At 39.4% G+C, this 26704-nt stretch overlaps 2 protein-coding genes across 17 annotated transcripts in view; one reads left to right on the plus strand and one right to left on the minus strand.

Annotated features, from left to right (window-relative positions):
* PIWIL1 (piwi like RNA-mediated gene silencing 1) overlaps window positions 1-12467 on the plus strand; it is a 33727-nt gene extending 21260 nt beyond the window's left edge. For 2 of the 3 annotated variants that reach the window (XM_032706217.1, XM_032706216.1), the window contains exons 5-22: window positions 124-338; window positions 1414-1535; window positions 2183-2263; window positions 2795-2992; window positions 3347-3458; window positions 3852-3966; window positions 4577-4694; window positions 4855-4969; window positions 5920-6107; window positions 6752-6824; window positions 7170-7370; window positions 7662-7765; window positions 8225-8295; window positions 8813-8966; window positions 9435-9476; window positions 9847-9972; window positions 10370-10517; window positions 11268-12467. In XM_032706217.1, coding sequence (XP_032562108.1) covers window positions 124-338; window positions 1414-1535; window positions 2183-2263; window positions 2795-2992; window positions 3347-3458; window positions 3852-3966; window positions 4577-4694; window positions 4855-4969; window positions 5920-6107; window positions 6752-6824; window positions 7170-7370; window positions 7662-7765; window positions 8225-8295; window positions 8813-8966; window positions 9435-9476; window positions 9847-9972; window positions 10370-10517; window positions 11268-11384 — 2300 coding nt within the window. In that variant the 3' untranslated portion in view covers window positions 11385-12467. The remainder of the gene's footprint in view (window positions 1-123; window positions 339-1413; window positions 1536-2182; window positions 2264-2794; window positions 2993-3346; window positions 3459-3851; window positions 3967-4576; window positions 4695-4854; window positions 4970-5919; window positions 6108-6751; window positions 6825-7169; window positions 7371-7661; window positions 7766-8224; window positions 8296-8812; window positions 8967-9434; window positions 9477-9846; window positions 9973-10369; window positions 10518-11267) is intronic. The other variant, XM_032706218.1, reaches the window with a different exon arrangement.
* Window positions 12468-12950: 483 nt separating this feature from the next.
* The window catches only part of RIMBP2 (RIMS binding protein 2), a 95012-nt gene continuing 81258 nt past the window's right edge, over window positions 12951-26704 (minus strand). For 2 of the 14 annotated variants that reach the window (XM_032706215.1, XM_032706210.1), the window contains 7 exons: window positions 25864-26013; window positions 22811-22995; window positions 20582-20750; window positions 19235-19341; window positions 17361-17432; window positions 16999-17133; window positions 12951-14603 (listed from right to left, as the gene is read on the minus strand). In XM_032706215.1, the coding sequence (XP_032562106.1) occupies window positions 14415-14603; window positions 16999-17133; window positions 17361-17432; window positions 19235-19341; window positions 20582-20750; window positions 22811-22995; window positions 25864-26013 (1007 nt within the window). In that variant the 3' untranslated portion in view covers window positions 12951-14414. The other 12 variants (XM_032706202.1, XM_032706200.1, XM_032706201.1 and 9 more) reach the window with 12 other exon arrangements.

Genomic DNA, 26704 nt, shown 5'->3' on the forward strand with positions numbered 1-26704 from the left:
ACAACACAACCCACCTCTGACCTTTGTCTGAACGCCATAGTTTTTAAAAACCTCTGAGAGCTGTTGTACGAATATAAACTGGTAACATTTTGCGACTGTTAAGGTATTTGCCTCTCATTTCAGGTACGTCGGGTCGAATGATAAAATTAACTTCAAACCACTATCGCTTGACGTCTCGGCCCCAGTGGGCTCTGTACCAGTACCACGTTGGCTACTGCCCCGAGATGGAGTCGCGCCGCCTTCGATCCGCTCTGCTCTTCCAGCACGAGGAGCACATTGGCAGGACCCACGCCTTCGATGGGTCAATATTGTTCTTGCCACAAAAACTGCGGAATAAGGTATGATACGAGAATGCTGGTTTAGTTTTTGTTTCAACTCGCATTTTGTGATGATGCTTGTTCCTTACTAGCCGGGGTGAAGTCAGGGAATTGATGTCCCACAAGTAATGTTTAGTTGGATTGATAGTATAAGCTAACTTGCTCACGTAGAGAAATTTGGTAATAAATTTCTGGTTCTGCTGCTTAGGTTCTGCAGGTTAGAATAACCCTCTGCACAGAAGTGGGTAGTACAGACAGTATTTCTCCTGTAGTTGTCTTTCTACTTAATTCTTTTCATAACTTCTGTAAACTAACATTCAACATAATCCAAAGGGTGGATGAATTGGGGGTGTGTGGCAGGGTTTTGGTAGCAAGGGGGTCTGGGGTGGCTCCTGTGGGAAGGGGTCAGGCTGCCCTGTGTTGTACACAGTCATTTTCAGCCAGCTTCACAATGGACCCATCACAGACCAAAGCTGAGCCCACCAGCAAAGCTGGTGGCACCTCTGTGTATTTAAAAAGAAGGGAAGAATATCAAAGCAGAAGAAAAATCTAAGAAGAAAGGAGCAGCAAAGGGAAAACACTATATACTGCTGCTGACCCCTGCCCCTTGTGCCACTCACTGCCTCACTGGAGGGACTGAGTGTAGCCAGTGGTGGTCAGAGGGAACACAGGAATCCAGAGTGAAGCTGAGTTTGGAAAAGGGAGAGGAGGAACATGTTTTGACTGTGTGTTCTAATCTTTTGTCTTTTTGCCTCCCAGTACCTGAATCAGTAATTAAATGTATGTTAGTTGGCAATACATTAAGTTTATTTCCTCAAGTTGAGTCTTTTTCCTGTCATGATAATTGGTAAGTGATCTCCTTATCTTCATCTGGAATTCAGCTGCTCTGGGGATAGTCTCCATTCTACTGTTAGTCACCTTCACCCAAATCAGGTTGTAATTTACAGTCCTAGTGGAAAATCAAATTCCTTTTTCAATTAGTCTTGAATTATTGGATAGAATCTCAGTGTACAAGTCCAGTTTGATATTACTGGAGCAAAGTCCAGATACAGCCCTGTTTGCCTCTAGCTTTATTAACCTCATTTCACTTTCTCAGGTTACTGAACTGTTTAGTAGGACTCGAAATGGGGAGGATGTGAAGATAACAGTCACTTTGACTAATGAGTTGCCACCTACTTCACCTACCTGTCTGCATTTTTACAACATCATTTTTAGAAGGTTTGTTGTACCAATTACATTCTCATAAGTCTTTCTGAAAATACATGCCTTAAGGTTTTCCATTCCAAAGAATAGATTTTAGTAAATAAGTATTGCAAATGTAAGTTTTTAAGCCCTTCTGGCTATTGTTACTTTGTGGCCAACCACATCTGGCAATATTTTAACGTGCATTATGTGTGTATTTCTGGCTCATGTTAGTGTGAAATGAGTTTCTACCTTTTTCCTGAGCAAGCAGATTCACACTGGAATGCTGACTGTCGTAGGCAGATACTCCTATCCCTACTCTCTTCTTGTGTCTGTGGGTTTGCCTCTTAAAGCAAATAATAGAGCAGGCAAATTACTTTTTTTGGCTGTAGTATTTCCACTTTACTGTGGTACTTGGACTGTCTGGTTCATCTGAGATGTAGCTTGTTTGGACTGTTACCTTCAACTGGTTGGAGAAGGGTTGGGTTGTATTTGAATTTACCTCACCTGATTGTCATTAATAAGTGTCCATGACCTTTTCATTAAACTCAATTTAAAAAGTTCATGTTTTATCTAGTCAGATGAATAAAAAAATGAGGTCGTGCAGAGGAATGGAATCATGCATGGTGTGATAAACTGAATAATAATAATGCTAAGTGACATCCATATTTCAACTTTTCTAGGCTTTTGAAGATGCTCAATTTGCAGCAGATTGGCCGTAATTATTACAACCCTGGGGATCCAGTCAGCATCCCTAATCACAGGTGTGGCAAAAATACTTGGGTTTAGGAGGGGTGCTGGGAGAAGGGTTGATATTTGGTGATTTATCTTGTAATAAAACCATGCACATAAAAACAGGTATTCCTGGGAAGCATAAAATCTCATTCTCCTGACTTAGTTACGTGTATGTGTAAGATCCCAGTTGGTGGAAGAAACTGGGCAGTGTTCTACTACATAAACTGCTGGTCTTTTTCTCTTAAAAGTGTCTTAAATACCTACACACTTTGTCTGTGAGATATTTAATAGCATGAATTAAATTTCTTAGCTTTTGAGGCATCCTTGCTTTCACTTCAGTTATAGCTGCATCATTCAATTAATCTTATTTTGGGGTGATTAAAGATAGCTACGTGTAAAATATTTTTCATTTTGTTAATTTTTAAGAGCTTGTTTATATTTGATAGTGGTTTCTTAGTGTCTTCACTGCTTTCTGATGTCCATGAAAGTGGACAGAAATAAGGGGTGGGAATGAAGATGCTCTAAAGCACGTTAAGATTGTGTGTGTTCTCCTTTGACAGGTTGATGGTGTGGCCAGGCTTCTCAAGTTCCATCCTCCAGTATGAGGAGAACATCATGCTGTGTGCAGATGTGAGCCATAAGGTCCTTCGTGGTGAGACAGTGTTGGATGTTATGCACAGTGTTCATTCCCAGGTTGGAGAGGAAGGATTTAGAGACGCCTGTGCTAAAGAGCTGATTGGTTTAATTGTTCTCACAAGGTAAGTCTCTGTGGGCTCTTGTTGTCTTAAATCTCTCTATGCTCCGCGTCCTGAAGTACACAATGAAGCATCAGAAAGCATGCAAATGGTGTCACTGTCAAACTGGCAAATTAATCAAGGTGACAGCATTTAAAAAAGCAGAAAGTACATACTGGGCTAGTTATGTTTTCTTTTGGTTTTATTACAGTTCAGTTTTCCGTAGAATTGAGAGCCTATTACAATTGAAAACTTGAAGTTACTGCTTCTGATAGGAGAAAAACTTTCAACTTGAGTATTGTGATTAACTTTTTGTCTCACAGTTGTATTTCTTTCCTATTTGAGATTTAAACAAAACCTGATTAAATGTTTATGTAGGTACAATAACAGAACATACAGAATCGATGACATCAACTGGGATAGCAATCCAATGGCCACCTTTAGAAAATCAGATGGTGCTGAGATCACTTTCCTGGAGTACTACAAAAAGGTATGGAAGCTTAACTGTGTGTGTTGTGCTGTAACTTGGAAGGTTGGAGCATTTACGGGTTTGCTTATGATGCATGGATTTGTAATTAATATTTCTAATAGAATGTTATGTTTAATGGATACTGTGTAACTTTAGATCAGTAAATAACCTCCACAGTATGGTTTGGTGGGAGTACTCCATCCCAGGGAGTAGTTGGTCAGGCAAAAATGTCAGAAGGGTTGCATGGATGAGCAAGGAGCTCTTGGGAAAACTCAAAAAGGAAGCATATGGAAGGTGGCAGCAGGGAGAGGTAATATGGGAGGAATACAGATGCATTGTCACAGCATGCAGAGGTTAGGAAAGCCAAAGCTTTGTTATGAGTAAACTGACATGGAATATATATTTCTAACACAGCAATATAATATAGACATTGGTGATCCAAAGCAGCCTGTCTTGATCAGTCAGCTGAAGAAGAGTAGAAACGTGGAAGGAACTGTGGTTCTAATTCCAGAGCTGTGCTCTCTAACAGGTACTGTAGTTTTTTTCATATTAAAGCATTTGTCAAACCATAATGCCTACTGAAATGGGATTTTGACAGCAGCCTTTTGTTCAGTAGAAATGTTTTGGTTTTTATAAATGTGAGTTTAGAAACAAGTTTCGTAGGTAAAAGATTTTAAACAAGGCTGAAAAGTTGGAGGGGTTTTGCTGTTGCATAGTCTGCAGGTACAGTGTTCAACATTGGCACACGGATGACTTGTGGAGACTTTTGGTGGTAGAATTTCTGTTGAAAAAGAGAAATTTACTAGAAATTGATAATTTTGTAAGATCTATAAGTACGAATATTGCTCTGAGATACTCACTTTGCACTAGCAGTACCTGTCCATCTCAGCACTGTTTTGATTTGATTTGGAAATGGAAATGAAGGCCTTGTTTGGTGTTCATTTTGCATTCCTCGTGTGGTTTCCTCTCAAGCACAAAAATCCAGAATCTTTTTTCTGTGACACTGAAAACCTTGACTACTACTGCCACCACTTTCTGTGCCTGCAGTACATGCATCATCAATCTGTATGGCTTGGAATTTGAATTTCCATAGTCCTTAGCCTTAACTTTTACTCAGAAGAAGCTTTTGCCCTTGCCAGGATTAACGGAGAGGATGCGAACTGACTTCAACATGATGAAGGACTTGGCGATTCACACCCGGCTGCCTCCTGAGCAAAGGCAACGGGAAGTTGGGAGACTTCTTAACTACATCCAAAAGTATGCCACCTCAACATCTTCTGTACTTCTGTGTCATGAAAAATGTGTATAATTAACTTATTTCTTGCAGCAAAACTTTAGTAGTCTTACTAGTTTTTAAAGAAAAAGTGAGCAAGAACAAATTTCTTATGTTTTTCATTTAAATCTTGTTTTTAAACAGAGATGACAACGTTCAGAAGGAACTTGGAAACTGGGGGTTAAGTTTTGATTATAAATCAGTGGCCTTTACGGGAAGAGTTGTTCAAGGAGAAAAGATCTTTCAATCAGGAAACATGGTAAATAATAAATCAGCTTCCAAAATCTTCTGGATCTCTCACTGATGAAACAAGTTCTTAAGGAAGGAAATCGTACTTTTTGATTTTATAAATGAGGGATAATGAGTAAAAACATTACACACAAATCTTTGTCCAAGCAGAAGACTTCCAAACTTCTTAAACTGTTTACAAGTTCTATTTAGAGACTCTTGAAAGCACTACATTAGAATAGTGTCTTCCTTGCAAAACAGTCCCTCTGTCCAAAAAAAGTCTTTTCAGGTACACAAACTAGGAGACTAGAGATGTTTCTAACTAGTTTCCGTTTATTAAAAAAGTATCAAGGCTTTCAGATGAAAAGCCACTAATTATTTCAGTTCAGTAGATAGAACACTTAAAGGTGGGGTGAGCAGTATGAATAATCTAAATTTGAATTAAACCATAGATTGTCATAAAACATTAGAGATTTGCTCTGTACTAGAGATTTTTGTTTTGAATGGCTGCTGGATGGAAAAGGGCACTTAGCACAGCTGTGCAGATCCAGATACTGTATTTGTAAAGCTCTTTTAATTCTTGCTATTTAAAAGATGTGTTGTTTCCTTTATAATAATACTTTTCTTTTTCTCGAGCAGTTACCCTATTAAAAAGAAAAATGGGAGAAAAAGAAGTCTACATCAAAAGCTATGTCTTTATACCAGAGTCTGTGCAGCAAATAGTAACAACTTACTTCTGGTTTTTTAGCCCAGATTATGTTTGCATAATTAGGAATGAATTACTTCAAGAGTGTGATTTCTTTATAGGGCTGGATAAAGCTTATGTTAAATTACTGACAATGGCAGTAAAGGGACAGGTAAAAAGGAGGTCCTGTTCTAGGCAGAGGTGTTACAGTCTGTTCTTGAAGTGTATCAGGAAGTAGTTCTGGTATAGTTTACCTGGTAGGGTGTTGATTTTCTTTCTTTCCCATCTTTTCACAGGTTGATTACAACCCTCAGTTTGCTGACTGGACAAAGGAGACCAGGGGAGTTCCCTTAATCCGCGCTGTGCCCATGGACAACTGGCTGTTGATCCACACACGGCGCAACCACGACGTTGCCAACACCTTAATTCAGAACCTGTACAAGGTCACCCCCTCCATGGGGATCAGGATGAGCAGGCCCATCACGTAAGTGTCTTTAGAAAGCTGGTGGGAAAACCATTTTATACTTAAAATGGGTCTGTTCCCATGCTTAGGCTTTTAAATGAGATGGTGCAGTATGTCACACTACTGACTTCTGTGAGAATTTTCGTAAAACAAAGTTGTTTTCAGGATGCAGACTGTGCAGTTTTCTCTTGTGACTGACTTCCCTACTCATTTATTACTGCATTTATATCTGAGAACTTTTCACATGACAAAACCAAGAAATATTAGACAGTCTTTGAGCAAAACCTTCTCGAGTAGAGCCATATTTAACAAAAGGAGGAATACGTATTTTCTTGCTGACTTAAATTGTATTCTAATTCTGATATATTGTTACAAATATCCTCCTTTGAGTACCTGTGCTTGCCTTTAACTTTGAGTTTCATTGTGTTTGGAAACCTAAACTTGAGGTGATTCCTCTTCATCTTCAAAATGTGTGAATATTATATGGTTATTAATAGCTGTAAATGTGACAATACAGTACTGATGTACAGTGGGCTTTTATGCTTATGCATAAGTAGTTTCAACAGCTGTTGGGGTTTTTTTCTGAAGTTTCAGTAGGTGTTACATTTTTTTTTTGGTTTTTTTTTGTTGTTTTTTCTGTAAGCATTTTTTCTCTTTCTTTTCAGGATTGAAGTAGATGACAGAACAGAAGCTTACTTAAGGGTTTTACAGCAAAGGGTTACCCCTGACACAAACATAGTACGTAACTGAATCCATAATTTCAAATCATGTTAATCTCTGTAATTGGTGTTTTAAGACTAGTGGGATTTGTCTTCAGAAATACTACTCTAGGCTCCTGAGAATCCACTAGATGCCTGATCATACTCCTGTTCAAATCTAAGGCTAACTATGAGTACCCTTCTGGATAAGAGGCTTTGTACTTAGCTCTGATGCACAGACACTGAAACTTTACACTTACTTCTCTCACTGTGAACACTTGGGTATTTCTCTTGAGGGTAAGAAACTTTTCCTAAAGAACTGCAAAGTGCTCTGTAAATCTTAAATGCTTTGTAAGAAGCTGCATTCTTTTTTTTTTCTTTAAAGGTGGTTTGTATTTTGTCCAGTTCCCGAAAAGATAAATATGATGCCATCAAGAAATACTTATGTACAGATTGCCCCATTCCAAGTCAGTGTGTGCTTGCTCGCACTCTAAGCAAATCTCAGACAATTATGACTGTTGCAACAAAAATTGCCCTGCAAATGAACTGCAAAATGGGTGGAGAACTTTGGAGTGTTGAGATCCCAGTAAGTGATTTGTTTATTTATTTATTTTTAAATTGGTAACTCTTTTTCTGAGCTTCACTTAAAAAGCAAGCCTTTTCCCCCAAGAAATAAAATTGAGTGTTCTTTGAGTAGTTTCTATGCCTGTGAGAAGAGGCATGAATTTAAATCTAACATAGGGAGATGCTTACTCCAAGAATTCAGTACCCATGGATTACTTAAGTGTCCTGAAACCATACAGCTTGTGTCATGATCTTGTTGCCTTACAGCACATCTTCATGTACTAATACATGTTCTGTATTGACTTCTTTTAAGCTGAAGCAGGTGATGATTGTGGGAATTGATTGTTACCATGACACTGTGACTGGAAGGCAGTCAGTGGCAGGATTTGTCTCTAGCCTGAATCAAACAATGACAAGGTAAGATTTGCCAAAGGCAGAAAAAAAGAAAAAAAATGAAAGAAGGACCTTTCCCTTAACTGAAAAGTGCCTTGAATGTGGTGGTCCACCAGGAAAATATCCAAATTGGTTTGCTGTACACTGTTAATAAGAAATATATTGTGAGTTGGTTTTTCCACTGCATTCTCTTAAAGGAGTAGCCTTGTCCTTCTTCCACAGTGCATGGAATAGAGGGCATCAGCATGTGACAGGCTTTCTCCTTTTCAGTTGACTTGTGTGAATGTTATTTTTGATTGAGAGGAATTTCAAGTGGTGCTAAGGCACTTTTACCATGGGGGAAATATTCTCATATAAATCTTCCTTGGCTGCACTGACCAACAACACCCATAAAGACTTAACTGCTTATAGGCATTTTAAAAATAACTTCATTGAATGAAGCCTAGGAAATGCTTTGAAGGTCTTTTATTTTGTTCTTCACAGGTGGTTCTCCCGCTGCGTTGTTCAGAGTCGTGGGCAAGAACTTGTGGATGGAATCAAAGCCTGCTTGCAAAGTAAGGGAAGGAGTTCTGCTCTTGTGCAGTCAGATCCTCAAAACACACCTCCCCTGCTGCCTCGAGGGGAGGTGTGACCAACTTGCATAGAAACAGATTAAAAATACAGTTGTAAATATCGCTGAGAACTAATAAGAGCATTTTGTGTACAGTCTTTCATTGATTCCAATATTTCTTTGCAATAATTACAAATTACTTCTCAGTGAACGTCAAAGAATGTTTTGACAGAGTTGGATGTAAAGGAGGACAGCTCCCTGCTGTGAGGGAGGCCAGTGGAGCAGAGAGTCTCCTTAGGTTCTATCGTTTTTTGTCAGTACACAGAGTTCTTTTTTGCAGGTAATATTTGTGTAACATGATGCTCACCTGTTTCAGGTGACTGAAAGATTGAGGACCTTACTTTTCAAACTTGCTGCTGTTTATCCAGTAATAAAAATCCATTTTTTGCTTTGGAATAAATTTTCATTACAGCTAACAGCTTTTACTCTTGGGTTTTTTTTGTTGTTTGTTTGTTTTTAAGCTGCTCTAAGAAACTGGTTCAAGTGGAATAAGTGTTTGCCCTCTCGTATCTTTGTGTACCGTGATGGTGTTGGAGATGGCCAGCTAAATACTCTGGTTAATTATGAAGTGCCTCAATTCCTGGATTGCTTGAAGAGCATCGGTTCTTTCTACAGGTAAATCTGTTCCCACCACCCCTCTTGTTTATACTGCAAGAGAAATCAGCCCTGGGATACAAAACGAGGTTATGGATGAAGACTGTGTTGTCTTTCTGTCCGTGCTTATTTTTACTTGAGCTCAAATAACTGCCTTTCTGATGATTGTTTACATGATTTCAGACACCTGACATGCATGTACTAAGAATTTTCCTATTACATTACACCACATGACTGCAATACACATGTATGCACATAACACTCCTTAGGCATTCTTGATGGAAGTGGTAATTAATGCTTTTTTTCCAACTGGTTGATCATAGCCTGATGACTCTTACGTGGTAAGTCCATTTTTTTTTCTTTCCCCTTCTGAAAGGACTATGTTGTCCAGTCATTTATATTCTGCACAGTTTTCAACATTCTGCTTTTAACCTTAACAGCAGTGACTTAACCTGCTCTGAAAAATGAACATGTTTCCTTACACTGCAGGCAAGTAGACCCCCAAAGAAGCTGCAGCTCGGAGGAATTGAGGTGCTTATTTCTTCTCTTTAGTTTCTGTTAACAGCATTTTTGATAAAGAGCAAGCCATATTAAGACAGTGTTTTCTGTATGAAACGGTGGGGTAGAGAATAGAAATCTGATCTGTGTTTAGATTATCTCTTTTTGGTCTGTTTTTTTGGCTCCCTATGAAGTTAAATGTATGTTGGATTAGTGAGAAATAATATCAGAGTTGCATCTAAACTAAAAATCCAAATTTATGAAAACTGTCATTTAATCTAAATCAGTGAATTAATGAGGACTTATTTGTGGAATTAATGCCCTGGGGTCTAGAGAATCTATTCCTAAAGTACTCATAGTGCAGTTTTTCATGATAGCTGTTGAGTTTTTTCCTTTATTTCAGTCCAAGACTTACTGTGATCGTTGTGAAGAAACGAGTGGGTGCCAGGTTCTTTGCAGAGGTTGGTGGAGGACTTAAAAACCCACCCCCTGGCACTGTTGTTGATACAGTGATTACCAGACCAGAGTGGTAAGTTACTGTAGAAGTAACACTTAGTCCTTTTGCTGGCAGCTTTATCGTAAAGGAAATATATTAATATCCATTAAATGGACTGTGGGATCAAGTAGAAAATGACTTTGCACGGTTCTGTCCTTTAGGAAAGAGATCATAGTGAATTTGTAGATGAAAGAAATGGATAAGCTTACATTTTAGAAATGTATTATGCAGTATTTCATGGGTTTCAGTGTGCACTATTTGTATATATCAGAGTATTGCATACATTTCAAGTGTGTGTTTCACTTTTTAGTGTTCCTTGTTTTGATTGTTAAAGGTTTATTTCCAAATGAGTGTGTATTGACAGGATTGCCCAACTGTCCTTACAGAAATGCAGCCCTTTCTGTAACAGACTGTGCTTTTCCTGTTACAGGTATGATTTCTTTGTTGTGAGCCATACAGTGAAAAATGGTTGTGTCTCACCCACTCATTACAATGTCATTTATGATGGCAGCCAGCTGAAACCAGATCACTTGCAGAGGTTGACCTACAAACTCTGCCACATGTACTATAACTGGTCGGTAAGTGTTTCCTCTGGAAAATGATAATATTTTTCTTCAAAGATCGTGCATCTCTGTGCAGTTACAACCCACAAGAAGGTGGAAACAAGTATCCTTAAAACACCCATGCAGATCCAAAAAGCCTGCCAGGTGTGCCTTGGGACCTAGAGTGGTTGTTTGAGAACTAGATGCTTGATAATTCACCTGATCTCTCTGAAGATTAATCTTTTTATTCTCACTAGAAAATACTTGCTATTTTGAGTATTACTCCCAAATTCTGTGTCAAAAGCAAACTTGAAGTGACTATTTCTTACCTGCAGAAATACTTCCTGCTTTATGTGGGGGTGGAATTCTGTTCCTCCACTTCCCTTGAGGTTTCTGTTGCACACACCAGCACACAGTCAGCTTGTACCTGAGGTGTGCTTCAGATTTGTCACTTTAACAATCCTAACTATTAGGCCTGACTTAACCCATGTCCCACCTTCTGCAAGACCCAATATTGAATGAAAAAGGATTTTTTTTTTTTTTTTTGGAGTGAGGAGAGGAATGGAGTTGGGAAGTTTGGGTTTTCTTGCATCTGTTCTTCTGTTATGTGTTCAACGTATGTAATGTTATTTTCAGAAACCAGCAGAAACAACAGGGAATATAAACTTTACATGTATGCACATACTTTGGAATTCCAGGGGTGTCTGTTAGAGTGTGTTACAGTGAATGCATGCTTATTTAAATTACTTGAAAATAATTGCCTTTTTTTTTTTCCCCCTTCTGCAGGGTGTTATCAGAGTACCTGCTCCTTGCCAGTATGCTCATAAACTGGCTTTCCTTGTCGGTCAGAGCATTCACAGAGAACCAAATCTGATGCTTTCAGACAGACTTTACTATCTTTGAAGCTGAGTTATCAGCCTTCTTCTCCAAGGAACACAGAATTGTCTAAGGTTTTGGTTTTTTAGTTTTGTTTTTTCTTAAAAGGCGTGAACATAGGATAATACGTGCAGTTATGGAACTTATTTTTGGTTTTGTTTTTTTTTTTGGGAAGTCTTACCCAAAATTACTTCTAGCAAGTAAGAGAGAGAGTTACACAGAACAAAATCCAAACTTTTTCAGCTAGTATGTTACACTTCTAATTTTCAAAATGCTTCAAAACTGTTGATTCCTTGTTTTTCTTGCCTGTTCAAATGAGGGCAAAATTTTGTTTCCTAAACTGTTTTATACTTTACAAAGAGGCTGTAAGCTGTTCTTGGTTTAAGGCTGCCATTTGGGGAAGGATTGGCAAACCAACTAGAAACTGTCTGGAGTCTCCCTGGGAGCAGAGGGGAGTGAAGTGGGGCTTTTTCACACTGGCTCAGCTGAGGAGGAAGTGTTGTGGATGCCAGAGTTACACGACTGACTGACAAAGGCAAAATGATCTCTGGCCCTTACCACAGCTGTTGGAGCACCTTTATTATCCAAGACTTCACTGTTCTCTCCACAAAAAGGGATGGTTTGGATGCTGTTGGAGCAGCTGTGAGACTTAGAATGGACTATCCTGTCAAAGTCCTTAGTCTTGTAACTTTGTGTTCACTGTGCCCTTGTCTACAGCAACTTCCTCCCACTGGCATCACTGAAAGGAATTAAATTTCTGGACTGATGCTATTTAACCACATGCTTGTTAAATGTGAATAATAACTTCCATCTGAGTGTCAGTGCACTGACCAGGTTCAGGGGTTTTTTGTTTTTGTAGTTTCAAGCACTGGGCAGTGGCCTTGGTTTGTTTTGCATGTCTGAGGTTTTCCTTGGTAACTGTTGAGCAGCAGCAGCTCAGTTTGTAAAGCAAGAAGCAGTTGTGTGGATGGAAGTAGATTTCAGAGTTTATACCAGAGTCAAAATAGCACACATGGAAAAATGTGGATTAGTGCTGATTTTCCTAACCAAGTTGTTGTGAAGCTTGTTCCTGTTCTTTGTGAGATTTAAATAAACTTGTTGCTGTAATTCCTTGCTTGTTTGATTCTGTTTTATGTGTTTGCTTACGTACTTCAACAGTGGGCTTTGGGCATAGATGGGACAATTGCCACAAAAAACTTTGCAAGCAGAGGTTTTTTTGGGCAAATAGTTTTGTGTTTCTGATGTCATACAGTGGTAGCCTACCCTATCCACTGCTTAGTATTTTGTATTCCTTGCTGGTTACATACCACTTATTTACTCATCACAGATGTTCATTCTGATCTGTTTTTTTTTTTTTCTTTCATTTGAGGTCACTCGAGAAGGATCTTGTGCAGCTGCAGAAAGGTAGGAGATGGTCACTGGGGGCTGTTCTTTCTCCTCTTTGGTGCAGTGTTTGAAGGGGTGACTTGCACCATGGCCATGGCTTGGGCACCTGGGGTCTGACCAGGGGTGCCAGGGCCAGGAGGGAGGGAGAAAAGGCTGGCACAGCAGTCAGGCAGCTGCTACAGTAGATTTATGAAACATACTGCACTCTACAAAATATCAAATTATTTATTTATATAAAATATAATACACAACAATTGTACACATGCACACACCCACACAGTACTTTACCACAACTTTAGGCCAGTTATTTTCTTTAATTAAATGTTATAATCTAGCACATGGTATCTTACAGTAATTTACATTATTATCTGAAGACACAATGGGGAAGCTTTGATCATTCATTTATAAACCTTCCATAAATTACAAAAAGAAAGGCAGTCTGAAAAGTATGTATAAACAGTAAAAACAATTTACAAATGGACAAGAATTACAAAATAGTAACAGCCAATGACTGCCATCAGTGTGTAAGATTGTTTGTCTTGATATGCCAATATCACAATTAAGATTTGATTAGAGCCTCTTGCAGCCTCGTTACTGGCTGTGGCCTGTGACTGCAACACAGTTTGTCCTTTTTACTTTAAACATGTACTTTATCCTGAATCTGACATCAGCAATATGAAAATGCCTTTTAACTTAGAACTGTACCTCCACAGAAAAAAAAAAAATATGAGGGAGTAAAGGGGAGTTGGTGTGGAGTTGGTTTTTTGTTTTGTTTTGTTTTTTTAATTTTTTGATTTTCCCAGTAGTTCAGAACAGTAAACCAGGAACCCCCCTAAACTGGAGGTTGAATGGTTGAAACTGGGTGAGGTTCTGAATAATTTACACTGTATCTGATTTCAGTGGAGTGAAAATAAGTTGACAGAATAAATCAGTACAAGGGGTTTTGGAGGTGGGGGGAAATAAAGAAGCAAAAACTAAAAAAAAAATTAAAAAAAAAAAAAGCATTTAGCACAGCACTTTCAAACTCTCAGGAGTTACAACAGACAGTGAATGGAGTCAGTAACATAGTACTTGATCTTAAATTACCATGTTTTAGGGAAGATGAAGACAGTTGAATACACAGTACATACAAAGTATACGCTGTATATTTATTAGACAGTACAAATCATTGTGCATTAATAAGGCAAAACATCAAGGCTGATTAAACTAGGAGTTTCAAGACCATTTTTGTTAGTGATTAGTTACAGTGGGGTGATCTCTCTGAACTAGGAATCAAGGAACAGAGTTTTCTCCCCACCACTGGTGGTTAAAGGAGGCTAAAAAGGCTGAGATTTTTCCAGTGGAGTTGCAGGTGTTGAGTTGACTTCAAATAAAACCACGTTCTTCTGCTCTTAAGCCCACAAAATTTTTTATTTTTTAAAAAAAGGTTTTTGCAACAACAAATCCACTTCCTTTTTTTTTTTTTTTTTTCCCTTGCTGTTTTGATTAAGCAATTCACATGATTCTATTGATGTCAGAGTTAAAAATGCAGAGAGGTTTGGTAAAGTTGTACTGCATAGTCATGAAAGCCCTAGTTTTGACTTTAGAAGAAAAAAAAAAAATTAAAGAAAAAAAAAAATTAAAATACACAGACTGGAAGCTTTTACAAGTTGTCCAGGAGCAGCACATGAATCATTTCACTGCACCAAGCTTTTTCAGCAGTTTCTTGCCTTTGGAAAGCAGCCCCTTTTTCTTTTTCGAGGACATATCCCTGCCTCTCCCGGGACTACCAGAACCCATAGGTGACGTAGGTGACCCGGAATGGAGATGAACTGTGGGGGATGGTGCTCTCCGGGATGTACCTGTATTCTCAGGAGGAACCTATTAGGTACATTGTTATAATTTATTGAATGTTTGAAAGCTTCAGAGCTGTCAGCATCAAGAAAGTTTGGTAACATCACTTCTTGTCCCATTACCCACTTTTAAGCAAAAGGGCTGGTTCCTTTCTTCTCTCTGGCTTAAAATACTGCTCGGGCTTATGGCAAATGCATAAAATTTAGAAGGGGGGGGGGGGAAATTGTAGAACAATAGAAAACCCGCCAATAGAGCCCTGGTTTGGTTGTACTTTTTTAAAGGAAAAGTTGGATACACTTGTTTTGCCAGAATTCTGGCCACAAAAGCCACAAAACTGGCTTGGGTTTTGCATTTCAGTACTCTGATAGTACTAAAATGGAGAGGGGTACTTTTAGCTATAGATTTAAGAAAAATAAATGTGTTAATTACTACAGATTAGCAATCTATATAAGCCAAACTCTTTTCAGAAGAAATTACTTAAAATGCTACATGTTCACTTACTTTTTAATGTCCTTTAAATGCCTTTTCTTTAAAATTGGCTAGCAAACTTTATGTACAGATTAGAGAAGATGGCACACTGGCTTAAAAAAAAAAAAAGAAAAAAAAAAAGGAAAAAGAAAAAGCTAAAATGAACCTTAATTGCAATCAAAGAAAGCTTAAAGACCCTGACTGCTTGATGTATATGCTGCAGCTATGAGGTTGTTAGATGACAGCATTCCTAAATATTTTGAACAGCTAATTTTTTTTTTTCAATCATCAAAAGCACTTGGATGAAAATGCTAAAATTGCTTTATACTCAGCCTATCCTAACTACAGTGCCCAGCTGGCAAGATGGGTTACTATCAATTAAGATGATATTTTCATAGTAGAATCCATGCTGGAGGGAGTCCTGTTAGCTTGGAGTTAAAACATCAGCAATTTACTGGCTTGTTGTGCAACAGTGAGTTAAGCAAAGGGGCTTCAAGCCGACTTTGATTTTAAATCAAGGTCTAATTCTAATGAAAAAAAAAAAGAAACCAAAACAACTTGGTAAAGCACCCCAACGTACACCTGAAGATACCAGATATTGAGTCTAATGCATTCATTCAGTGAGCTGCATGTTTCAGGTCGAGACTTTTATTGCATTGGTAAACCAAACAGTTGCTAACATTTCAAATGTCCACTTTCTAGGACAAAAATCCCAGTCAATTGTACCGTGGGAAGGGGTTGTTTTCAGGAGCGTTGAATGGTTGGTCTGAGGCAGGCTGGGGTATAATCGATTATGGAAAACACATCTTAAGGCAGACAATTTAAGTAGCTCAGTTTGAGTGTAATGAGTTTCAAAACCAACTATACCCTTGTAAACTACCGTGTGCATCAGCTTAGGCTGCACTTGGATGTTCTGTAAGGGTTGGAGCTGTTGTGCTTTTCTCTTGTCACAGGAGCTTGGAATTTTTACCTCCCAGGTTGGCTAACAATGCAATATGCAGCTTTGTTTGTAGGGTAGTTAGACATCAAACTCTCCTTTCTATGTAAACATAAACATTGAGCTCGTGAAGAAATATGTTCCAAACGCTGACCTTCATAAAGTGAGGTCTAATTGACTTCCAAGGATTCCTTTTTAAAGGATTTGTCTCCTAAAAAAACCTCAATTGACTCGACTAGGTTCAGCAGAAGCATACAAGCCTGCTCTTCTGTGGCCAAGGGTTTTGGAGACATATTTCTTTCCTTTTCCCCCACAATTAAGTTTCAAGACTTGCATTAGATAGCCAGGTAGCTTTAATTGAAATCTCTATTGGTATCTTCAGTTGCTCACTTACGTGAAGGCTACATTGCCTTATTAAGGTGTGAAATGAACACTCTTCTTCTGTTTCCAAGCAGATGAGCAAAGAAATAAAAATATATATAAAATATATAATATATAAAAGTATTGCAGTGATGAAACAAAACCAAAAATGAGATACTCTAAACATGGTTAATCTTTCATAAAAGAGAAGTCTCTGAGCAATTAACTAATGCCAGTTGGAACAGGAAGTCATAAGGATTAAAAGACGAGCACTGTCAGTCAATCAGCTGCAGTTACAGTTTGTATTTAGAGGAACACTGGTACCAATCTTTTGTCCACGAGAGCTTTTGTAGTAAGAGCAGTTTGGAAACCTTAGGAAATAACTATCACCAGAGAAGAACTGCTTAAATTCGAATTATCATGGAAGGTACTGCAATGACTGCAATCAAACAGTCAGTTTAGTTTCTCCATTTACAAATGTAACGAGCCAGCGAAGGCTAAAGTCGCTTTTCCTTACGTTTTATTCTATATATTTGAGAGAGTTAATTTTAAATGGGCAGATGAATTTAAGGTGTTAAAAGTGACGTCTAAATTACGTATGAGACGGGATGGAATGGGAAATAAAAGGATTTAAGTTTTTCTTATTCGGTTGCTTACCCTTTTTGCTTTTGAACGCGTCGGTGTGTCGTGAACGTAGCGCGAGGGTGCATCGGATAGAAAGACTTCAACATCATCAGGCACTTCTTCAAGAAAGTTGGAAGGAACCAGCCCCTTTTGTCCGTTAAGTTCACCCTGCAACGCCATGAAACGTTTTAATTAAAGCAAGTGTAGGTTCCCAAGAAGGGAAGGAAATACTTTTGCCCGTCGCAAAGCGGGTGAGGAAGAGGAAATGCCCATCTAAGGTCAGTGGGACGTGACCTGAACCCCCCTCCCCTGGGCTGTCGTTTAGTGCTTGGTGCTGGTGAAGGTGCTCTAGCAGGTTGGAGCAGTTTGAAGTGACCAAGCAGGAGCCAACTTACATAGTAAAATCCATCTTCATCAATCTCACCAAAGACGGTGATAATGTCCCCAGTGCAGAACGTCAGCTCGGCCTGCAGGGAAGGGACAGGGTGTTAGGCAAAGATTACCTTTTATCAACAGTAAATCCACTGATATTCCCCCCTCTCCTTCATGTTGACACTGTTGGTGAAACCAAATTGATCTTTGAGAGCAAAGCCTTTTTTCTTTTTTTTTTTTTCTTCTTTTCTTTTTTATTTATTTTTTAATGTATTGGATTTTTTCCCTTAGCTTGCTAAGCCTGGCACCTCTCCCACTGGGCTCTGAACACCCCCAGGACTCCCTGTGGCCAACAAGCCAAGACACTCAGGCCTTGAACAACCTGAGCAAACTGTGAAGCTTTGAACTACACGGCTTCAAAGGTCCCTTCCATCAATCCTTGTGGGAGGAGGGAACAAGACACCGGGGTGGGACGTGGCTCAGGTCCCTGCTCTGTGCTGAGCTGAGCACCAGGACTAACAGGTACAGGAGCAGCTGAGGGAGCTGCTTTTCACAGAATCACAGGATCAGGGTTGGAAGGGAGCTCTGGAGACCATCCAGTCCAACCCCCTGAAGCACAACATTCCTGCAGTGGAGCTGAACTGGATTCTCTTCAATAAAGGCTTTGTAGTGGGCAGCTCCACTCTCTGATCAGCAGAGAGTGCACTGGGCTCTTTTTAGTTGCCTGTGGCTTAAATGCAATGTTGCAAGCAGGTGGGGGGGTTAATTAATTTCCTGTGGTCATGGGAGAGAGAACAAAAAAAAATGTTTGCAATATATCAGCACAATTTCTTTGATTTGTTGGCCAAATTACTTTGAAACACCATAATTTAGAAACAGATTTGGTTCAGCAGGAAACAGAAAACAACCCTGGCTGTGTTTTAAAGCACCAAGACCCACGTATTTCAAAATTCACCTTCTGCTTAAAAAAATTCCAAATAATTCACCAACTAAAAAAAACCCTAAACAACATTTTAAAGGATAATTGAGGAAGCTCCCAGATATGCAGTGTCTTTTAGAGCTTTCAGTGTGCACCACAGTGCACACAGAAATGGAACCTGCACCAAACCTGGGCTAAGGGACTTGCCATGTAACACCAAAGACGTGAAAAGTGACTCTTGTTGCTGGTCACAGTTATGGAGAAATGGGAGACTGCAAGTGGGTACATGGAAGATAAACCTGTAATGAAGATGTAATTGATGCTCAGCTGGTTTTAAATGAAGATGTGCTCAGCTGTTTAAGATATCCTTAAATTATTAGAACAAAAAAAGAGATAGTCAAGACATACATTCATGAAAGCTCAGATGCATCAATTAAGAGAAAAATGCAGTATACTATGAATGCTGTTCCCATGGGCTGTATCCTTCTGGCTTAGGTTGTGAGGGAGGGTGGATTTTTGGAGGTTACAGAGATTTGAAAGCACTCAGGACTATCAGCTTGTTAGAGTGAGCTAGGGTACTTCTCAAAAATAATCATGGTCTTGGGTGCAAACATACAGAGGAAATCAGAAAATAAAAATTCCCTACAATTTATAACTGCTTTTTTCCTTATAGACTTTTGTTATATTTGCAGGTCACACACACATATGACATAACATCCATATTCATAGCTGACTTTAGAATGTACTGAGCTGTATTAAATCAAACCTACAGAGGATATTCCTTGGTTTTTTGTTTGGACAAGAACCGTAAATCTACTTGTACAGGAGCCATGAGCTTTGCCATACACATCTGCTCCAAACCACTTGACCTGTGTTTGTAATCCTGAACTATTCCTTTGCACACCCACCCCAAATGGAGAGCAGTGCCCACCAGTCCTGACCGTGTTGGGTCCCCACAGCACCCGGTTCCGGCCGTACCTCTACGTCCACATTAGGAGAACTTTCTCTTGGATCATAATCATACAGTGCCACCATCCTTCTTGTAGTCACTGGCTGTTGTCTGCCACTCCTTCTGCTTCTCTCTGCAGGGGGAGGAAGGTGAGGAAAAGCTATTAAAGTTATTTTGAAAATAAAACCACGATGCACCTTTCCCTCCTGGCCTTTTCCCAGCAGTGCAGCAGCAACGTGGGTGTTTCTCCAACACAGTGATAAAAAGTCACAGATTACCAAACCTATTAGCACATGTGCTTCATAAATAATATTTAACACTCATCTGGCCCTCTATTCTAAGCCACTGAATCCTCTGAACAGTTTTAGTTGCAAAACTAAAGCTCTGCAATTTTCATCCGTTCTTGGTTGTAAGAATCAGAGGTTACCAGGGTGTGCAAAGCCAAACAGGCAAAATTCAGGTTTGTTGCATTTTATTCAAACTTTTACTGTCTTTTCCCTTCCCCTCTCCTAATCACAAGGAATGCTGTGCCTGGGATTATTCTTCAGCTTTCTGCTGGGAGGAAAGAAATGCATACGAATAAAAGAAGATATAAAGCCATTCAAAATTCTGGTTTTAAGATTTTAATATGCTTTTTGGCAACCACTTCTACAGTTCACTTTTAAACAGGACTGAACCAATTCCAGCCCTCTGTACTCTCTGAATCACGCTGGAAATTTTAAAACATATTGAGAGAGTTGTATGATATTTATTTTGAGAAAGAAGTCTTAAGTTACTTGCATTGTGTATCTGTGTGCAACATTGAACCAAGTGATTTGTAGCACAGAATTGTTTGGCCAAACTCTGCTTTTTAAAGGGTTTGTCACTGCAATATCCATAAAAATCTCTTAATATGTAATGCTATCCCAAATGGGACCACACATAACCCTTTGCCATCATCCCTTTAAATTGTTGCTAAAGTAGGAATATGCAGAAGAATAAAAATAATAAATGATTCTTTTTATACTTTGCAGGAGTGAGTGTATCATGAAGCACCACAGCTCAGCACACTCCAAAGCTCAGGGATCGTGTTCTGAGTCCAGAAATCTTTTAAGTGACAAAACCCACTTTTTTTTTTTTTTTTAAATAAGAAAAGAAAGTAATAAGTTGAGTGATGAAGTTACAAATCCCCATTTGCAGCCAAAGATATCAGCAAGATTAAGTATCAGGTACATAAAATCATCCAGATACCAACACAGAATATATTCTATGGGGTAGCAAATGGCTGGAAAATTTAGATGCATCTGCATACAGTGAAAACAACAGGTACAGCAGATCCAGCCAAGTTAAGAGCACCCAAAAGTTAGGAAAAGTGAAATCTTTATATTTTCCCTTACCAATTTTCTCAATTGGCGTGTTCAAAGGAAGAAAACCTTGTTTAAGAAGCTGATCCATCATCTCTTCATCGTCTGCTTGGATCTCAGAGACCATATTACACGGGATAAGGCCAATTCTTGCACAGGTTTCTCCCCGATAAAATCCATCGGCATCTTTGTCCCCATAAACCTGTTATTCAGAGAGTGACAATATTGGTCAGCAAAGGGTTTAGCATTTAGGAATTTTAATGCAGGCTAAGTGGTTACCAAAGCATAGACGATGACTGCAGTTTGCATGGGGAACTATATTATTTTTTGACTACGCTGACGTAGGTTATAAAACTGGAATTGTGACATTTATTTGAATTGGAACTCCAGACACATAACTTGCAGAATTTGGACTTTTTTTTTGTCAGCAGTGAAATGCACAAAAAGTGCCTTAAAAGTCATCTGTGCTGAGCCAGAAGTTTACTTGATGGTTTACATTGGTGTTTATGGAATTATTCTGGAATTATATTCAAAATGAAACGTTTGCAAAAATTGTGCCAAAATGTTGTTTTGATTCAAACAACTTTTATATGATCAAAAATGCCCATCTAATACATAATGTACTTGATATATGTACTTAAGCTTTGCTTTGTCTTTAGAGAAAACATGATATAAAAATAGCATGGATGTCCTCAGTGAGAAAATATAAATCCAAAATTTCTCTGCAGTGCTAAAAATGCAGTCAAGTCATAAAGGCTGCTAATGATGCAAAGGCCTAGATCTAGGACTGTGCTAAACAAAAATTATGTTCCTAAAGTCAAACTGATGACTGAGTTCCACTCGAATCTGAGCTCACTGACTGATTGCCTCAACTTTCTAGCACAGGATTATTTTTCAGCTTTAATCCCTCCCTGTCCCTGAGTCACCTGGCCCCACTCCTGCACACAGGACAGAAGATGAGACTGTAACACGTGTACAGGTTTCCTACAGCTCGTGGAACTGACCCTCCACCACCCCACTGCTCAGGGAATGTACCAGAAACGTCTTGGAAATGGAAACTAATCCATCCTCACAACAGTTTGATAAGAATTTCAAAGCAGCAGTTCACAGAGCAGTCACCATGGTCACCAAATAGAAAATAAACAACACTGACAGTAAATATCTGACGTGGGGTCTCACTAGACTTTTCAGTGCCAAACAGGTAAATATTTGTGAAGAAATGATTACAATATCTCAGTGAAATGCACAGTCTTGCAAAGGAAAATAAGCTCTTAACAAGATCAATTTTTTTGGCACAAAAACTTAGATCACAGGGAGAGGTAAGCAAAATACAGAACAAAATATTCAATGTTACAAAAATTGTGATTTAGAGCACAGGCATTGGTGTTGAGACTGAACACAGTGGAAGGCAGCCAGGATTTTAATGGCTTAAGATATAATTTAATCTCTGAAATGGGTAATATTCAAATGAGTCTATTTTTTTCAGGCTCTGTTTCAGATCACACTTAAACCTCAACCACCCTTGGACTACCAGCAGCTGCTCCTTCTGCCTCTCTCATTTCTGCCTGTTTTGCTGCAGATCAAATGGATGCAAGGCTGCAGGAGGAAACACTTACTTCTGCTGATTCCACAGAAATATCTGCTGGCTTTTTAAAACTAGAGCAGCAAGCTGAACAAATTTGCCTTGCAGCTGCACTGTCAGAAGATGAGACAAGCTGGGATGGAGGGCTGGGAAAAAACACTTCCAGAGCCCAACCCCTGTCAGAGCCAATTTGTCCTCCCTGCCCTGTTTAAAGGCAGTGTGTGTATTTTACACCAAACTGACAGAAAAGGGAACAGAAATACATGACTTCTGGACTTGGAATCAATCTAAATTGTTTATTATCTGGGAGTGTTCAGCATTTAAAAAATACAGCAGCTCTGGTTTGTAAGAAGGCACAACACTCAATGCTTTGCAGCTCCTCTCTGGAGCAGTTTCTCCTGCAGAGTTTGTGGCAATGGACACAGGGAGCTTCAGTCACAATTATAGTCTTCACACTAAATCTCTAATTAAGTCTGGCCCTAACTATCTACAGAAACTTTGAGATTTTTGTCCACCTTGTAATTATTTTCAAGCCATTAGTACTAGATTCAAGATCCAGTGAGATTTACAGCCTGAACCTCTGGAGGAAAAAAAAACCCTTGGATTCCAGTCACACAAGGGACAAAGGAGACCTTGTTTGCAAAACTGGGTCCTTCATTTCCCTTGTTTTCAGATCTCACCTTTATGATCTGTCCTTCTTTAAAGGGCAGCTCCTCCTCTGCGGCGTCAGGATTTGGGGACATCGTCAGTGGGTCGTAGTCAAAGAGCGCAACAAAGATTCGAGTAGAAATATCTTCTGTGCCAGGATCTGTTTCGGATTCTTCATAAAGGTCTGGAGAAAGATGGTCATGACCACCATAGCCATCTGGGAAATTAAATTCAGAAAAGAACAATTCAGTAATGCAAGTTGGCCCCACCTCGACTATTCCAGTTACTATTTGAAACACATTTGGCATTTCAGTGAAAAAAAAAATCCCCAAACCTCAATGCATGTCCTATAAAGCTTGGTGGGTTGGTCTTTTTTTTTTTTTTTTTTTTAATTAGCAAGCTGGTACTTTTTTAAAAAGCATATAAAATCTGCATGCACTGAAAGTGGTGTTATCTCCTACCCCACACTGACATTTACACTTGTGTATACAGCTCAGGTGGGAAAGCCATTTTTGTCAGATTTACTAGAGTTTGCCATAAATTAATGGAGCGTGTTAGGAGTGACATAACAATGAGTCTGACAGGCTTTTTCATTCTTGAAAAAATAACCATGCTTTGGATCCACTTGTTTTCCAGCACAGCTGTCTCTGCTCTTCATGGACACAAGAAAGCACATCCCAGCTGTGTTGACAAACCATGTTTTAGATACCAGGTTAAAAATAAAACATGGTTATAACCTCTCCAGACAGGGAAGAAAGGAAGGTATTTTAGCAGTGTTAGTCCTGCCAGGGTTGAAACTACACTCTCTATGATTTTGTTGTAACACTGTCAATAGTTAACATAGTGCCCAAACCAAACCAAACCACTAACAAATGTGTTAAAATCCAGCAGAAATGATGATTCCATTTAATTATAATCTCATTAGGAAAGACTATCCTTGAATATCCCAACACTTGACACTGAATTCTGTCCACTGCAGGGTAACAGATCAATTAGGACATTAAAAATGAGAATGAACATTTTGTCTCATATATCTTTCAAACTTTTCCAATGACCTGGAGAATGTGTTTAGTCCATGATTCACCAACATTCTTAAGGATGGACTTCAGAAAACCAAATTGGAAGATTAGGTCAAAGTGGCTAACAGTGACTGTTCTGACTGATGGGTTTAAAAGGCTTTTCATTTTGGTTTGAAAGAGAATGTGGTAGCACTTTCCTAAATAGTCTCTTTCAAGACACATGAATTTGAAGTCCCAAAAATTAAAGTCCTCAAAATCACAAGCCACTTGTGAATATTTTGGCTTATTGAAAAGTCCCTCTGGCTTCACTGGGAGTCACATACTTTTGTTCTTTTCTGAATCAACATTTATCATCAAGTTTACAAGATCTTTCACAATGAATAAATTGAGAAAGTGATGTCATGAATTATGATGAAAATGTAGTTCACTGTATCAATTTTTTTCCAATTTTCATGTTAATACAATTTTTACTGTAATCACCTCTTACAAATTAAAGACTCACAGTTTTTTTTAACAGTTTGAGCATTCAATATGAAACATTTTAGATAAATGCTTTTTACCTTTTTCCCTCTTTTGCCTCTACATCATGCATTTTATTCAACATTTGATAATTGTAAACTACCAGAAAAAACGTTCAGAGGGTCACAGCTTTCAGGGAACATCTCCTAACTCGTGGGTCCAGAGCTCAAAAAAGAATGTAAGGATAAAATGCAGAAAAGCAAAAGGGCAGGGAAAAATTCCAGCCAAGAAGCTTTAGGCAGGCACAAAGCACAGAAAGGAAGTGTGGGAAAAGGGCACATGTGGGACAGAAAGCAATGAGACACAAAGGGTGGGATCCTTCTCTGTCCTATTCTCCTCCCCCTGCCAGGTTGCAGCCATTCTGAGGCTGATAGCCAGGTCCACCAGGTGATGTGAACCAGGTGGGCTAAGGGGTGTTCTCTTTTGGTTTTTAAATTAAAAAAATACCAATTTTTGCATCCAACTCCAACTGCACTTAATGAAGGTAAGGTGGAATCATGAATCACAGCCAAATGTATCTCTGTTAAAAGCACTGGCCTGTGCAGAATATCAGAATACTCACATTTGCTTCAGTGAAGCAGAAAGCAAATCATCTCTTGATTAGCTCATTAGCTCTTATACTTTCAAGAGGTACAAATGCATGTCACACACACACACACATATCACTGTGCATGTACAATCCTGTCTCTGGATGCACCCAGCCAAATTCCTGACTGGTGCACAGTGGCAACCACAGCTGCCCTGAATTCACTCAATCTGCTCTGATACACCCGAGCTGCTGTTCTGGCTGTGTCAGTCAGACAGGTCTGCTCGGAAACTCAGCATTTAATTACAATTTGCCTTAACTTTCAGGGCCTCTTCTGTTTCATTTCAGGTATCAGCAAAACCTGAGTGTGTTTCTTAGCCCTCTACATGGCCTGGGCTGATCTTGTGGGTTCAGTGTCACACACTTCGATTCCCTGTCTAATGAACTGTGAGAACTGGGTTGTTGATCAGGTAATGATTTCTATGTTGATGAAGCAACAAATACTATCAGTAGTGGGTAAAACTGCCTTACTTATGCAATGCAGTGGAACACAAAGAATAATCTTTGTCTTCATCAAGTGACACAGCCAAGTCCTGGGTGGCCACTGAAAAGACCCCGAGTCTTCGTTCAGCCTGCCAACAATGTCTGGTAATTGCAGAACACTGGGCTGTGACACACCAGCGCTGTTTGTCCCTGTCCATCTGCCTGGATCCAGCGGGGATGTTTGGATGGATGGTGGTTCAGGTGTGTACAGTAACTGACTGGCATTGGGAGCAGCAGAGCTTCACAGAGTTCATGCAATGCTTGGACTCGGTCGAGTATGGAGAGGGGGCTGTGCAGCGGGACAGAGCCCTCGGGGCCGTTTGCCCCTTGCAGCTGAGCTGGAGGAACTTACCTGAGGGCACCCAGGACTCAGAGCCAGTCCCCCTGGCATCCTGCATTGCATGCAAGGGTGTCACACATGGTTAACACGCAGCTCTAAACCGTGCCTGGCACAAAGGAGGAAGAATGGTGGGCGTACCGTGTCCATGGTGAGGGGCCATGGGACGCCGCGGGGGCCACTGCTTGTGTCCAAGGCTGCCATAATAAGCTTCTTCTTTTACAGGTGAAATATTTCCCTCACTACCTGACCGAGACCGAGCGCCTTCACTGTTACTGTCCATTGTAATTTCTATGGAGAAAAAGGGAATGATCTATTAAAACAGATTGTAGAGTTGCCTCAGTGGAGGCTCCTGCTGCCAGGCTGGGCCTGCCTTGTTTTCTCGCTTCCTAAACACTGCACAAGCTTTGCCAGATGTCTCAGCCTCTAGAAATCCTCTTCAGTGTGTGGGGGGGTGTCACATATGAATCTGGATTTTGGGCTTTTTAAAATGCATACAGTGTAAATATTGTTTGTTAGGTCTTTGGAGAGGAATCGTCTTTTATTATGAGGTTTAAACAACAATCCTAAATACAATCCTACCTGCCAGATCTGCAAGGTCAAGAGCACTGTAAACTCTGTTTCACCTTCTAAAGTATCAACCTAAAAACAAAAATTAATTAATTCACTTAAATCCTACCTGCAAGAAGATACTAGTCTAAAGAATTTATAGCTTTATGGAGAAAACACCTCAAAGAACTGAAATTATGGTACATTTTGGAGAGAGATTTTGCTATTGGAATTCTAAGAATATTACAATCTTGAAAGTCTTTCCTACTTCTCTCAGAACTGCCTCAAGAACTCTCCATCACATAAGTGATCCTTTAGCTAAATAACTCAGTAAAAACCCCAGACAAATTTGGAATCCATATTTTTGAGCTGTACCTGCGGCCAACAAGTTTCAGGTATTTAAGAAGCCTAAACTTTGACTCAATCATATTTA

This window comes from Chiroxiphia lanceolata, chromosome 18 (genome assembly GCF_009829145.1).
Source record: "Chiroxiphia lanceolata isolate bChiLan1 chromosome 18, bChiLan1.pri, whole genome shotgun sequence".
NCBI lineage: Eukaryota > Metazoa > Chordata > Aves > Passeriformes > Pipridae > Chiroxiphia > Chiroxiphia lanceolata.